At 36.6% G+C, this 15,779-nt stretch overlaps 1 protein-coding gene across 11 annotated transcripts in view; it reads right to left on the reverse strand.

Moving 5' to 3' along the window:
- OtopLa (proton channel otopetrin-like a) overlaps positions 1–15,779 on the reverse strand; it is a 598,778-nt gene that overhangs the window by 220,470 nt on the left and 362,529 nt on the right. Inside the window, exon 2 of one of the 11 annotated variants that reach the window (XM_081752537.1) lies at positions 1,788–2,140. The exons of 9 other annotated variants lie outside the window; for them this stretch is intronic. In XM_081752537.1, coding sequence (XP_081608663.1) covers positions 1,788–1,972 — 185 coding nt within the window. In that variant the 5' untranslated portion in view covers positions 1,973–2,140. Of the gene's footprint in view, positions 1–1,787; positions 3,069–15,779 lie in introns of those variants that run through there. One more of the 11 variants, XM_081752538.1, reaches the window with a different exon arrangement.

Below are 15,779 nucleotides of genomic sequence, written 5' to 3' on the forward strand. Positions count from 1 at the left end.
AAATTTTGGCAGAGGTACCTACCACCACCCCTTAAATTCTGGAAATTGCCAAATTTAAAAATTAGGTGTCGTAGCATAAGACCGGGCTATGTATTTATATTTTGGAGTCTACCTCGTTATATTAAAAAGTTGGTAAAAATGTAAATGTCGGCGGTTTTGAGGCTTTATTACCTTATATGATTTTATGGACGTGTACAGGAGTCCACTTTCTTTCATGGGACATGTGTACATTAATGTATCCTTCTTAAAATTTGGGAGGGGTACCTAGGACTACCCCTTAAATTTGGGAATTGTCAAAAAAAACAGAGTTGGTGTATACCATTATAAATTTGGGTGGTCCTGGTCGTTACTTTCTATGGGTACAAAATTGATTGTTCATCATACTATTATTTACACAGTACTACTTTCACTCCCTGTGTATTAAAAATCCAAACCGGGAAGAAATCTGAAATCATCATTGCCTTCACTATGCTTGATAACTTAATAGCAATCGCTTTTACGTCATATTTTAGATTTCATCTCAGAAAATGAAACGGTATTTCAGAGTCCATATCCACTTAAACAATGTACTAGCGAGTTTATGATATCCAGCTTTCAAAGTCATATGCAGGAAATAATAATAATAATATAAATTAATAAATAAAATAGATTTGTTACGAACTAGAGTGAGTATTAAGAGCCTCACATACTAAAAATAATACAAAATTTACCATTTTTATTTTGCTTGTTTTTCATAAATGAAAGGAGATAATGAAATGCAACTTACCACAATCATTCATAATGTTATTCTACAACAAGAAATATGAATTTAAAGAATTATAAGTGTTGCCATCCATACAAGTTACAGTGTTGTCAGAATAACATTTCCCCCAAAATCTAAGTTAAGGTAGAGATTAGAGGAACAAACTTAACTGCATTTGATTACGTATCATGTTGTTTTTGGAATACAGTGAACTACTCTTCAAGTAACATTAATATTTAATTTTAATAACTGTATGTTAAAACTATTTTGTGTATTACAAACTAAATACGACTATTATTTACAAAGTAGTTCACAGGATTCCAAGACAACATGATACATAATCAAATACAGTTAAGTTTGTTCGTCTAGTCTCTGCTTTAACTTAGATTTTGGGGACAATGTTATTCTGTCAATACTGTAATTTCTATGGATGGCAACACTGAAAATTCTTGAGGTTCATATTTTCTGTTGTAGAATAACATTATCTATGATTGTAGTAAGTTGCATTTCATTATCTCCCTTCACTTAAGCAAAAGAAACATGATAAATTCTGTATTATTTTTAGTATTTAGGCTCTTATACCTAATATACAAAATACAAACGAATGATAAACTAGCTTTGCGAATATTGTAGTAGTTACTGCGATTATCATCCAAGAAAAAACCTGGAGAGGAGACTGTCTCTCCCTGGGCAACTACGCAAGTTACGCCTATTCTACACAATATAGGCTACCTTTATTAGCAAGGGCACCGATTTCTCTGTAAATTGGGGAAGGGGGCATTTAGATGCAAAAGGTATATATATGAGGATTTTAAGACAAAATACATTCAAATTATGCCAAATATTGTATATTCATAAATACAATAGGGGACCCACAAAATCTTTGGGGGATCCCGGCCCCCCCCTCAGGATCGGCGCCCTTGTACCTTGTTCTTTCGTTTTTCAGCTAAAATGCTAGAATTAAAAAAATGTTACATGATATCCCCTCTCAATCTTTTCTAAACTAAACCATTTGTTCCCCTTCCTCAACATCTAGTTTATTTACCTTTTGACAGGCAGTTCCTTCTTGGCTTCAACTTCAGCTTCCATCTCCTTATTGGTGACATTATTCTTCTCTGGAGTGACATCACTTCCTCCGTGAGCTCTGGACACCGGAAGCGTCGCCATGTCCGATTCCTTCCCTCGTTCCAATTCTACTGTTGCCACTTTAACCTCCCCGCCCCCGACCATGGTGATGATGTCGCAGAACACAGGAAAGCAGGAGGGTGCTGTGTGGACTGCACCCCACGCTCTGGGTGCGCGACACTACACACACACACACACACTCTTTCAATGTCAGTTATCTCTGTACTCGGTCAACAACACTCGGCTGCTTGCTTTAGTTGCTAGCTTCTTTCTCTACAAAGAAGTTGGCGGGCATTAATTTTGCCTCATGGCACGCTTGAATTTCGCGAAAACAAAATACTGCTGCTTAGCGCACAAATTCACACAACTCATCTAACAAGGGCTATTCAGTGGAAAACGACCCTGCAAAAACTCATCTGTTATTTTTATCTACGATCTTTTGTCTTCTATTGTTTGTGAATTCTATTCTCTGTTAGTACGCGTTGCTTACAACATTGCATTGCATCCACACCAAATTACTCTATATATCTTCAGTGTTGCCAAATATTTATAAAAATAACCAAAATGGATTATTTTTCGAAGTACGTAAATATTAACGAGAGAAGTGGAAAAATTTGAAACTTGTCTGGTTAAAGTTTAATCACTTTAAGTTTGCAGTCTTCAGCGCAAGAACTGAAAACGGATGATACAATGCTAATTGTATTTCAAACTTGCATATAAGCACGTCGATTTCCCGGGTAGTGTCAAATGACTGTATATAGAATATAGACCCGGATCTATTATTAGGGTTGGATGAAAGAGCCAGTGAAGGCTATAATTGCCAGTATAATGGCTTGATTTATAGTCGATAAAAGTTATTTTTAGCGTCATTGATCTTCATCTGCATAATAATGTATAATATGAAAATCAAGCCGCAATATTGTTTTCCCTTTCAATGGAAGAGGTTATCTATCCATTTAAAAAGAAAATTATTAAAATTTACGTTTCGTAGTCGGGATGGTTGCCGACGGGTCGTAAAGTATTGCGGTTGCGCTGTCGATTTTCTGAGGCTTTTTTCTCAGTCAAAAACAAAGTGAAAAATCAAAATTCTTGTTTGCAATCAAGAGTTTAGAACTTCAAAATTATTGTTTTGCAATTAAGAGTTTAGAACTTCAAAATTATTGTTTTGCAATTAAGAGTTTAGAACTTCAAAATTATTGTTTTGTAATCAAGAGTTTAGAACTTCAAAATTATTGTTTTGCAATCAAGAGTTTAGAACTTCAAAATTATTGTTTTGCAATCAAGAGTTTAGAACTTCAAAATTATTGTTTTGTAATCAAGAGTTTAGAACTTCAAAATTATTGTTTTGCAATCAAGAGTTTAGAACTTCAAAATTATTGATTTGCAATCAAGAGTTTAGAACTTCAAAATTATTGTTTAAAACTTCAATCCCATGGCAAGTCATTGTCAACTCTGTTACTACTTTTATTTGTAAGAAAAGGATTTACCGTTTGTGTCTCAATCATTCCTGATGGAAAAAAAAATGAAGTATCTAATAAAGTAAAGGTCAACCTCGTCCCTCTTTCAGAAGATACTATGAAGGTCCAAGGGCTGCATATGGAGGTAAGGCTTTGTATGTCTTTGATCTCGGCCCTTATAGAGGTAATCCAGTGATCACTACGCTCTTCCTACTTTACATAAGGTTGGGCAAAAGAGAAATGTCTCTCGCATCTACCGGCTATCGAACCCGGACCGCCCAGGTGATAGGTAGACACCGTACCGATTATGCTGTCACGACCTTTTTAAACAAACTATCTGGAGAATTTTATTAATAAACTAGCAGAACTAGAAGACTTAGCTCTGATAAGGGCTGTCTCGAAGGGTGGTGCCCATTTTCCTTTATTAAACAGATGCCCATAAAAATATTTTAAACGTGTTACATATCATAAACAAATTTGAAAATTTGGAAAGAAGAAGAAAATACTGAATTTGGAGCAATAATACCCAGAGCCAAAATGGCTTTCCTCTTTTACGTTGAAAAAGAATAATGATATGGAACAGGGCCGTAAGTTGTAAGGGGCAGGAGGGGCAACTGTAACACATTTAAGCTTCCCGCCGTTCGAGGGGGACCCACTTCAATACAAAACATTCTTACTCCATATGGTATGATACGAACTTGAATGTATAAATGAAGCATGGAATACGTTCGCCACATACCAAATATACAAATGAAACAAAACTCTCATGAGTGAAGCAAAAATTTGATTTTGGCCCATTCCAAGCAAAATTTAGGGCCCTCAGAATTAAAATATATTTCTAAAAGCTTTGTGTCAAATATTGTCTTGTGAATTTATCAAGGCTTTAAATTGTGAAATGAAATAAATTTTTTAGTTTTACGGCCCACGGAGTTTGTTCACCATAAAGTCCACACGGCACGAGCTGGGATCGAACCAGGGACCCCAAGCACCAGAGGTGAACGCCCTACCACTGAGCCACCGCGCTCCCCAGGCTTTAAATTGTGTCAAATATTGTCCCCTCATGGAATTTAACTTCTGAAGCATGGAATGACTTAATCAGGCAATTCCAAAATAAATAAATAAATAAAATAATTTAAACTGCTGCTGCCCCATCATTATCTGAACAAAAGATATTTTCCTAAGATGAAGCATAAATATAATCCGTGCAAACAGTAGCGTACGCAGGAATTTATTTCGGGGGAGGGTCCAAACTCAATATGAGGGTATTTCATATTAAAATTTCTACAGTTGTTCCTAAAATTAGGCTAAATTTACAAAATTGTCGAAATTTCAGGGGAGAACCCCTGCGTACGTCCCTGCGAGCAAAACTTCAATGGAAAAGCAAGGACCTTTGAAGTACTAAAGTGCCTATTAAGCTTTTAAATTGTAGAAGGACCAAATTTCATATTTCATGCCATTTCTTTTCCTGAGGGACCCGAATATTAACGTCTGTCCTTACAGGAAAAGATTAAAGTTACGGCGTTGATATGGAGTTAGACTTGAAAATTTCCGGAACATAAGTTTCTCCATCATATAGTTTTCTGCTGAACCAGGGGCGGATCTAGAAAGTTAAAACTGGGAGTGAGGCAGCCAGAACCCAGACTATGACAGGTATGTTATAGGTTTACCATTTTTCATGGTTCCTGCAAAAGTTTCCAAACTAACTCTTTCCTTATGTATATCATGACTAGGTTGGACGTTGGCATTGTGGACCTCAAATATTGTTTTACATATTGCATAACAGAAAACTGCAACTGAAACTATCAAAAATTTTAGAATAAAGGATAAAGGGTAACGTTTAGTATAAACTTTCAAAAATATATATAATAGCTTCAACTATCTTTGTCATAGACAGTGGCGTATTTACGGGGGGCTTCCGGGCTTAAGCCCCCCCGAAATCTTACTTACTATAGTAAAGTATATGAAATATCTTGCAGAATTTTCACATTTTCAGGCAACCCCCCCTAAACAAAATCGTAAATACGCCACCGGTCATAGTAAACAGGAGCCTAGGCCCCCCGACCCTGAGCTGGATCGCCACTGTGCTGAGCACAGGATTCGTTACACTGTAATAGTTAGACTGGTCAACAGTGAAAATGCTTCGGAGATAAAAGTAATCAATTCTTACTAATTTTAGGGTGCTAATAACAAATATGAAATTAGTTTTTGAAGATTGGTTCGGGTTTCAAAGAAATACGTTATCCTTGGATGTACGTGCTCCGGTGGGCAAATTAAGGGTTCGTGACAACATGAGTTATCTGCTTTATTTCAATGAGCTTCCATTGTTTAACAGTTTGCTATCCCCAGGGACATATGCAGGAGGGGGGTCCTGCAGGTCTTGACCCTTCGAAATTCCGACTTTTTTTTTTTTTTTTTTTTGTAAATTTAGTCTAATTTCTAAATTTCTAATAAGAGAATGACATATGAACCACGATACTCGGATAAACAAAAAATTCAAGAATCTAAAAGTGTCAACTCTACATAACACATATTTCTGTCGATTACACTTAAACTCGAACCAATTCGGCATTTTTATTGTCATTTTTGTATTAAGCATCCTTATTTGCACAAGAAAATGTAACTTTCTTTTCCGAAGCATGAAAAAAGTTATAATTTGTTGTCCAGTGTTATTAGTACTATACATTTGGCAACAATGACACTAGCGTGCATTACTAAGGATTTTATTTGCTGATTGATATATACAGCCAATTTTCTTTCGATGATAGCATAATGTGTACGAGTGCGACAATCCAGTCTTTTTCTCTCTTTTGTTATTAGCACACCCGTGTCTCTTCCCTACTTCCTTTCCATTTCTCTGTGTGCATATGTGTTAACTAACTGGTCGTAGAAAAGGCACATAAAATGCATGCAACGACTCACATGAAACCATGTAGATTGCTTTCGAACACGCTCCACGCTCATACAGTACGGTCTTATGTGTACACAGAGTGATACCGCATCACACACACATCAGTGACTTGGTAATACGTACCACAAGAAATGACTCTCGAGGTAATTACCAAAACGACATCATCTATTAAGATGTTCTCCCTTCTTCGCTAAAATGGTTTCAAGTCCCGTTTGGCTTGACTTCAAAACGTCTTACAATGCTTTTATTTACAGTGGCGTAGTCATAGGGGATCAAGGAGATCGAGCCACACTACTGAGATTAAGACTCTTACCGAAGTTTTTTCTTTCTTTTTTTTAAATTTTAGTGAATGACAAAGGAAACTTGGAACATAAAAGCAGTATGAAGTGATCTAAATAGCATCCGCAAAATACTAACGGTTCAAAGGTGTGGATTTGTATGGCAGACAATCGAAAACGTTGAGACGTCTGTTCAAATACTTTTAAGGTTGGTGTAAAGGGACAAGCATTGGCGCTAGATGTCCCTACAGTCTCGTATCTCTCACATGTATTTTTTACCTTTCACGAAAATTTACAATTTCTCTTACAAATTTCAACCTAGAGACAAATTTTTAGAGAAGGAACTTCACAATCTATGCAAGGGAACAATCCATGCCGATCTTTTTATTTAGAATTTTCTTTATTGTTGAAATGGCTTGAATGTTGAAATGGATATCCAAATCTTTAACAATGTAACTGTTTCAACAATGAAGAAAATTCTAAATATAAAATCGGCACGGATTGTTCCCTTGGATAGATTATGAAGTTCCTTCTCTAAAAATTTGAAGTCTCTAGGCTGAAATTTATAAAAGAAATTGTAAATTTTCGTAAAAGGTAAAAAATACATGGGAGAGATACGAAGACTGTAGTGACATCTATCGGCAAAACTTGTCCCTTTACATTAATCTTAAGATTATCATAAATGTTAAATTGAATAGGAAGAATTATAAATTTTGAGATGTTGAATTATGAAGTTCCTTCTCTAAAAAAATTTGAAGTCTCTAGGTTGAAATTTATAAGAGAAATTGTGAGTTTTCGTGAAAAGTAAAAAAAATATATGAGAGAGATACGAAGACTGTAATGACATCTAGCGGCGAAACTTGTCCCTTTAAACTAACCTTAATGATAGTTTATACATGTACTGACTTTCATCTCCATAATATGAAGAACTTCTGAGGTACTATATATTGGAATAAATTTTCTCCTCTTTGCCCTCCTTCCTTCCCCTTAGAGTACACATTTAAAAATCTAAATAGCCAAGTGCTCTTCGATGTACTGTAGTTTGTTTCTTGAACCAGAGTGCAGTTCGTATATAAAGAATGGTTTTTCTATGTGTGGTCTACGCTAGTGCATAAGTCATCATCCGAGGGTTCATGCGAAAAACAACCCCAATATTTAAATGGCGTACCAGAACCCCTCATTTTAAACAATTGACAGTCGTTTGTCAACTCCACGTGGACTCTTGGTTGCCACAGTTATACCGCTAATTTTACAGTAATTATGTGATATCTTCAAATAGATAAAAGATAATCGAAATGTGGAACAAGAGCGCCCTAGACAATATTATCTTAGGTGAGATACTGTTATCACGTCTCATTTATCTGCTTTCGATTTCCAGCCATTTTGAAAATCGGCATATAATTTCGCGTTTCAATAAGGCTGAAAACGGAAAGACACTGGGTGACTTGTGATAACGGTACCTCACGCAAAATAATATTGTCTATGGCGCTCTTGTTCCACATTTCAATTATCTTTTATCTGCTTGAAGATATCACATAATTACTGTAAAATTTGCGCTATTTTAATTTCGCCGGGTAGTGCTCGATTTCCCGTTTTCCCAAACCAGCTTCCTTGTTTTACATTGCCTGGCATCTGTTTCGTATTAGTCATAGTACTGGGAAGAAAGAACAGGCATAGTGGGTATTGCAACCCCGCTCAAAATAGAGAACGAAGGGAGGAAGGGATACTTTTGTAAAATTCAGCATGAGAACTTGAAAATCATTTGCCGAACTGCACTTATCTTGAGTAAACACACCATAGAATTACACCATGTCAGTACTGCGGATTTGTATACAGGACAAAGATTCAGCTTCAAATTAAGAAAATTAAATTGTATGATATGAATTGTACAAACCGAGCCCTAATCACTGGTCTAATTGGCTAGCGTACGCGCCTTTAGTGTGCGCAGTTCCAGGTTCAATTCCTGGTATGAGGATATTGAATGCATTGCGATAGTGCAGATTCTACCTTCAAGTATAGATCCACGTCTCATATAGCTTCGCTGCCGAAACAGGACGCGAAACTTCACAACACCAACAATAAGGATCATATAAGATCGCTGTTCAACATTCTTCAGTGATTGGGCACACCTGATTGATATCTATGGATATGCGGGCGCCATCTGATAATTTCACCAGCTTAACCGGAGCAACAAATAATAATAATAATAATAATAATAATAACAATAATAATAATAATAATAATAATAATAATAATAATAATAATAATGTAATGAACTTATTCGCTTAACCTTACGTTATCATCATCAAAAAATATAGAGGGTGTTAGAAAAATGTTCACAATATATTTTGGAAATAGATTCCCCACATCAAAATAAAACTTCATGGTCGGAAGTGCACAGTTTTGTAGTAATAGGGTGCCAAAAACGTGAAAAAAAAAAAAAGAACTTTAAAGGTCCATAGTTCCACTACTATAGGACCGATCGTAGTCGGGTCAAGACATCACTCAGAGACTGGTATGTGAACTATCCAAATATCCAACTTTCAGAACCTCCGGTAATTGCACAATCGTTTTTAGAGAGGTTGTTTAGGAGTACTTGATCTCCCTGTATCTACCTCTAAAAATTGGTACAAGTACTGGAACATTCTTAAACATGGATATTTGGATAGTTCACATACCAGTTTTTTCAGTGATGACATGACCCGACTAAGGTAGATCCCACAGTAATGGAACTATGGACCTTTAAAATTCACTTATTTTACGTCTTCGGTATCCTATAACTCCGAAACTTCCACTTTTGAGCACAGGTTCATATAAACTTTTTTTTTTTTAATGTGAGGAATGGGCTGATGGGCTCCTGTTCCCAAAATACTGAGACACATTTTTGTAACACTCATGAGAGAGAATTTGCATTAGAATCAGATACAGACACGTAAGTCAGTACTTGATTGCGAAAGAATTTTGCTTTTTGAGATGATTTTAGTTCTACTGAACCAATATTGATTTACTAATACTTGTCACAAGGTACAAAAAATACTGATAAAATTACTTGAACTTAGAAATTACTGAGGAAACTATTTAACTTAGATATGCAAGAACATATTTTCTTGAAATATAGATAATGTCAAAAAAAGTTAAACTAACTTCGGAGGGCGCCAGGAATGTATGTCATGAGCACTACATGGACTTAGGTGCTATAAGTTATCTGAGTACTTCAAATGTATTTTTTTTTTTTTTTACGCTTTTCGTATTGTGTTTAACGTACAGTAGAACACTCCTCACAAAGCATTTTATGAGGTTTTTTTCTCAATTCTTTATTGAAGGTCCCACAAAATAGACTTTTCTTCTTCCTAAAGGCTTCTTTCACCACCCTATCTTCTATTTCACGTTCGCAGTTCATGGACGCTACGCAGAAATGATGAAAAACGACTGGAAGCTATCGAAATGTGGGTATGGAGAAGAAAGGAGAGAATTAACTGGGTCGAGAGGAAAACGAATGAGAAAGTGGTAGAAATGGCGGGGAAGAAAAGAGTAATTTTTGATGTTGTTGAAAAAAGGAAGAGAAATTGGTTCAGACATTGGCTAACTAAGAAGAAACTGTATTATGAGGGACGTCCTAGAGAGTATGGTGCCAGGAAAAAGAAGGTGGGGGCAGAGGCTACAATTGATGAACGGTATAAAGACGAAGAGGTCAGCTGAGCATCGTGCTATATGGAACCTTCTCTGCTGTAGCAAGCGACTTGCCAATAAATGCAGAATACCTATGATGATGGTGGTGATGATTTGTATTTTGAATGATCTGTATTTTGATGTAGATTAGAAACAACAAAATAGTCAACAAGAGGGTTCGATATTTTGTTTGGATTTATAGCAAACCGTAGTGGAAGACGCTGGTTCGAAATATTTATTTGTTTCCTTTTCGTTTCATCCGAAAACTCTTCTACTAAGCAAAGACATCCTTAGCAGACGCCTTGCTGACAAGAGGAGGGAATAAGAAGGCAGAGAGGAAAGAGGGGGGAAGGAGCCTGTTGAAGAAGTGGTGAAAAACAGAACAGTCCGTCCATTGTTTATCTTCGAAGGAGAGGGTTAAGTGTAGACACACACTTCTTATCTGACAGCAAAATAAACTGAAGACTAGAATTGCATCGCACTGGATCAATTGGAATCTGTAGTGTCATCACTCGAGCCTTTATAACTTGATGCACACCAAAGAAAGAAAAATGATAAGATACTCCAAAACTCAACTGTTTAGTAATCATATTGTGTTTGGAGTTATAATCAAAAGATTCTATGTAAGGTTCTCTTTATTTGAAAAAGAAAACTGTGCACCACTTGAAACAGAGGTTATCCACTATATACATATGAAGATTTCTTTCAACAACAAATGAATCGCCCTTTTGTTTAATGTTTGGTTCACTGGCCACCAAAGACGGTTTACCAATGAAAGAAATCTTAATTTTAGAACATTACACTCACACACACACACACACAAACAAACAAAAACGGAAGTGTAAAATGTCAATTAATTTTTTGCGATATGTTACCGTTAAGGTGGATCACCACCCGGAAGTCAGTACATATTTTAGCTCATTTCCTTAACTACTGCGCAATGAAACGTTACACATTATAAATATTGTACTATAGAATAAAGTTAAGTTTCAGCTACAACACAAGACACTAATTCGTTAGGTTGTGTCTTCTGATATCGAAAAAGGTAACAAATAAAATAAAATATTTGATTCGTTTTACAATGAGCACACAAGATGGCACTTGCTGTTAGATCTTACTAGAAGTACTCAACTTTATGAAATGATTATTTGAATGTGTAAAGTACTTTAAAGTAACGATCTTATTACAAAATGTACATATTGCTTGACCGTTTTTCGTGTTATGTTTCACATTTTATTTAATTATTAATTTATATTTAAGGAAATAGATTTTGAGAAGAAACTTGCGCAGAACGCCATAATGCGTTGTTGCCAAATTTGTACGTTTACTTCCTGGATTCTAGCATTGCAGTTCGAGAAGCGGGACTTAGCTGTGAATTGCAGTAAGGGTCGAAAACTAATTTCTCCAGTAAGTAAATATTCTGGTACCAGTAAATACTCGACACTACAACGCCGCACCATTCAAACAGTGTTTAACACAGCAACGAGAACACCTACCTAGTGATCCACCTTAATAAATTAGTGTATATGTTTTATCTATCTCATAAAAAATTTAATTAATTTACTTTTGTGAGAATCAGTGCCAACTTCAACCGGAAGGAATATATTTTAATAAAACATTTTCAACATTTCTCAACCATTTAGTATTTAGTTTAGTTGGACTGGAACATACCAGAACGTCGTTCCTCGAAACATGTGTCTTAGATATTTTGCAATTCAATAACAAACTGGCTCGTTGATCGTGTGCGTTATAGATGTTCCGGTAGTTTAATTTTTAGCTGAATCAATGTATTTTTGTAAAAACTAAAATAATATTTTACTAAATGTTAACGTACTAAAACGTACAGTGTGGACTTGAGCCGCTCCACGCCATCTGTTAGCGACTGACGGAACTACATGCAACCTAGCGACGAACGCCTGGTCAATGTGACGCGTCGCTCGACGTACCTGGAGCTTTATAGACTTAATGGCCGCCATGTTTTTTATTCACGTGACTCCCCAGTTTGCCTCACGACACTAAGTGGACGACGAAAATTGGGGAAGGGCTGGCCGAGAATCGAACCCGGGACCACGTGGACAAGAATCCAACGCTCTAACCACTGGACTACGTACTACGATCATATTAATTAACTGGTTGTAGTGTCTAGTGTAACTGCACCGGGAGAGCACATGATCCCTATATGTTACTTAACAGACTTTAGATTTCTGGTACGATTAAAGTACCATGTGCTTGTCGAGAATAATAAGAGGGAAATTGACTGAAGATGCTCATAAAATTTATTTCTGCACAAAAAGGTCTGATCAGAGCCGGATTAAGGGGGCTTAGGGTGGGTTGTAGCCCCCGGACCTCGAGGTGTAGAGGGGCCTCTACTCTTATCAAAATCTCAACTGGCTATCTAAAAAAAAAAAAAAAAAAAAAAAAAAAGAATCAAGATACAACCATCATCATAAAATAAAATATGATCAAAAATATGAAACATATCCCCTTAACTTTTCTACTGTACTTTCACAGTTTCCCGGCGGGAGCTCATGTGGTTCGGATTCCACGTTAATCAGTAGGTCCACGTCTCATATAGCCTCGCTGCTGAACGGGACGTAAAACTCAACATCAATCAATCAATGTACTTTCACAGAAAAATATTAGACGAAGTCAGTAGGGGCCCCATATTTTTTTTTCAGCTCTGGGCCTCCAGATAGGTTAATCCTCCTGGTTCTGATTAATATGGAACAACGTACCTAAGACTCAGCTCAATATTCATCTTCTGTCCCTTAAATAAGAGTTTAGAAAAAGACTCATAAAGTGATTCGTGTGGAGTATTGTACTGTATGGGGCAGAGACATGAACATTATGCAAAAATTATATTTTTTTTTTAAATGGAAGTTTTCGAAATGTGGATGTAGAGAAGAAACATTGTTTTTTTAAAAAAGAGAAACTGGTTGGGACATTGGCGAAGAAGAAACTGTATCATGAGCAGGAGCGGATTAAGGGCAGAGCCAATCCCTTTCTTTAATACTAAAATATAGCAATCAACTTATTTCATTATACGCTTCAGATCCATGCTAATTTCTTTACCTCGTTCGCTGCGCTCATGGTATCGCTCGAGTTCAAGTCTTCTACCACCAGCGTCTTCACGATACTTATTTTGTGAGGGAGTGGACTATTTTGGGTCTCTATTACAAAACCAAATTACTAGCTTGTGGTGACAATTCCTTTCAAATATCTCTTGTCTTTCCTACTGTACTTTCACAGTTTCCCGGCGGGAGCTCATGTGGTTCGGATTCCACGTTAATCAATAGGTCCACGTCTCATATAGCCTCGCTGCTGAACGGGACGTAAAACTCAACATCAATCAATCAATGTACTTTCACAGAAAAATATTAGACGAAGTCAGAAGAGCAAATCTAGGAGGTTTTCCAAACGTCCTTAAGATTAAAACGTTCCTATTCAAATCAATTTGGGCTCTCTGAGATACAACACAGTTCTCGGTGTTTCGATAAGCCTATAAGACTGTGGAAAGCAGCAAAGAAAATTCATGTCCTGGAATTATTCGTAACGTAGGGCCTTTAAATAGTCGGCCCCAAAAGCCTTAATCCGCCCCTGATCATGAGAAACGTTCTAGAGGGTATGGTGACAGAGAAGAAAGCGAGGTGGCGAAGAGGCTTACAATTGATGGACAAGATCAAAACAAAAAAAAAAAAAAAAAAAAAAAAAAATCGCACATGAAGACCAAGAGGTTAGCGGAAGACCATGGAGCATGGAAGCTTTTTTTCAGATGCGGCAAGTGACCTGCCAATAATGGCAGAATACCTATGATGATGATGATGATGACACCGTGGGGACTGAGCGAGTACTTTTACTTTCAGACAGTGAATGTACAAAATTCATGAAATAGGATTGATGATACGGAGGTCTCATCTCTGGTGTGAGGGGCACCTGATTCGATGACATACCAAGTTCGTGGAGGACAATATTCATTGGTTTTCTTGGAGTTCTCCCCTTTCCTCCCATATACCCATTCCACCAATTCTCTTATTATCATTCATTTCTGATAATCATTTGTCTTCTTAAGCCAGGGACGCGAAACCCACAGATTTAATTTCATTTCAAACGCTCTAAAATTTCAAATGGTTAATAATGTAAATAAATCATGTCCTGGCAAGCTTCACTCATGCACTAGGCTGAAGTCAATAAACTTACAATAGCTTCATTAAAATTATGTATATTAATTCAGAGAAAAATAAAATAAAGTTTTTCTACGTCCGAGAAAGCTAACAAATGCATATGAAACATGGTTCCCGAAATTTCGATGAGAAAATCTTACTTTATTATGCGGAGAAAATATATATGGACAGGGGAAAATATAAGTGATTATTAGAGGAAAGTGCATGGGATCTGGCGCCATTGACAATTTCTAGCGAAGAGGAGCTCAGATGGTTGCTATGGATACAGCCGGGTAAAAGAAAAGCCGCCTGAGACAAGGAACCAAGCTGACAAATGGACTATTGCTCTGTCTTGCATTTTGTTTTACACAATGACTATGATTAATAAGTTAATTGAAAAGCAGATTAGCAAACAATCAAATTAGTACTCTAACATCTAATTAAAGCATTGCGAAGGAATTCAGTCTGGTTTACAATTTTCTACAATGTGTTTCAACAAAATTGCACACAAAAAGTTTTTAAGAAATCTGTTATGTATTAGAGAGGTTGTTCACCGAAAACCAACAATCATCATCAATCATAAATATTCCTCAATCATTATTGGTAGGCCACTTGCCATGAAACTTACATACACCATGGTCCTTAGCTAATCTCTTTTGTCTTAGTGCAGCCATTTTCTATTTTAATTCCGTCCCTTATAGCTTCTTTCACCTCTCCCTCTTTTATCTTCCACCATACATCCTACCACATCTTCACGATACAATTCCTTCTCAGCTAATGTCTCAACGAGTTTCTCTTCCTATTTGCTATTACATCTAACATTACTCTTTTCTCTGCAACTATTCCCAACACTTACACATTCCAATACTTCCTCTACACTGTTTTTTTTTTTTTTTTTTTTTTTAATTCACTGAATTCTACAGTTTACCCAACCAATCCGACAGAAATATAAACACAGTAGCTTCTACGACAGTTAAAAACCGCCGTTTTCTTTAGTGAAACTCAAACCCACGATCCAAAGCTGAACGCCCGAGATCACTCTGATATATTGCCATTGACACTGAGGCACTGTATCAATCACATCAGTGCTAGAGTTACTTGAGTTCTAATATAACTCTTCAAGCTGGGCTCATGGGTGCTGTGCGTGTCATTGGTACACATCGATTCCTGAAAGGAAAACCTTGAAATTTGAACGCATTACGTTTGTTCGGATTCCACCTTAACTATTACGTGCATATCTCACATAGCTTCGATGCTGAAGGTACATATCCTTTATCATAGGCAACCAACATTTCTTTGGTACTATGTTGGTTGCAGAGAAGCTAGGGATTGATATTAGGTAGCCAACGTTAAAAGTAACCGTTATCCGTATATAGTCAATCCGTGATGTTAACGGATTGATTTCATTAATGAACTCGGCCGAAGCGCCGTAGATGTATA

This window comes from Thermobia domestica, chromosome 3 (genome assembly GCF_964235325.1).
Source record: "Thermobia domestica chromosome 3, izTheDome1.hap1.1, whole genome shotgun sequence".
Classification (NCBI taxonomy): domain Eukaryota; kingdom Metazoa; phylum Arthropoda; class Insecta; order Zygentoma; family Lepismatidae; genus Thermobia; species Thermobia domestica.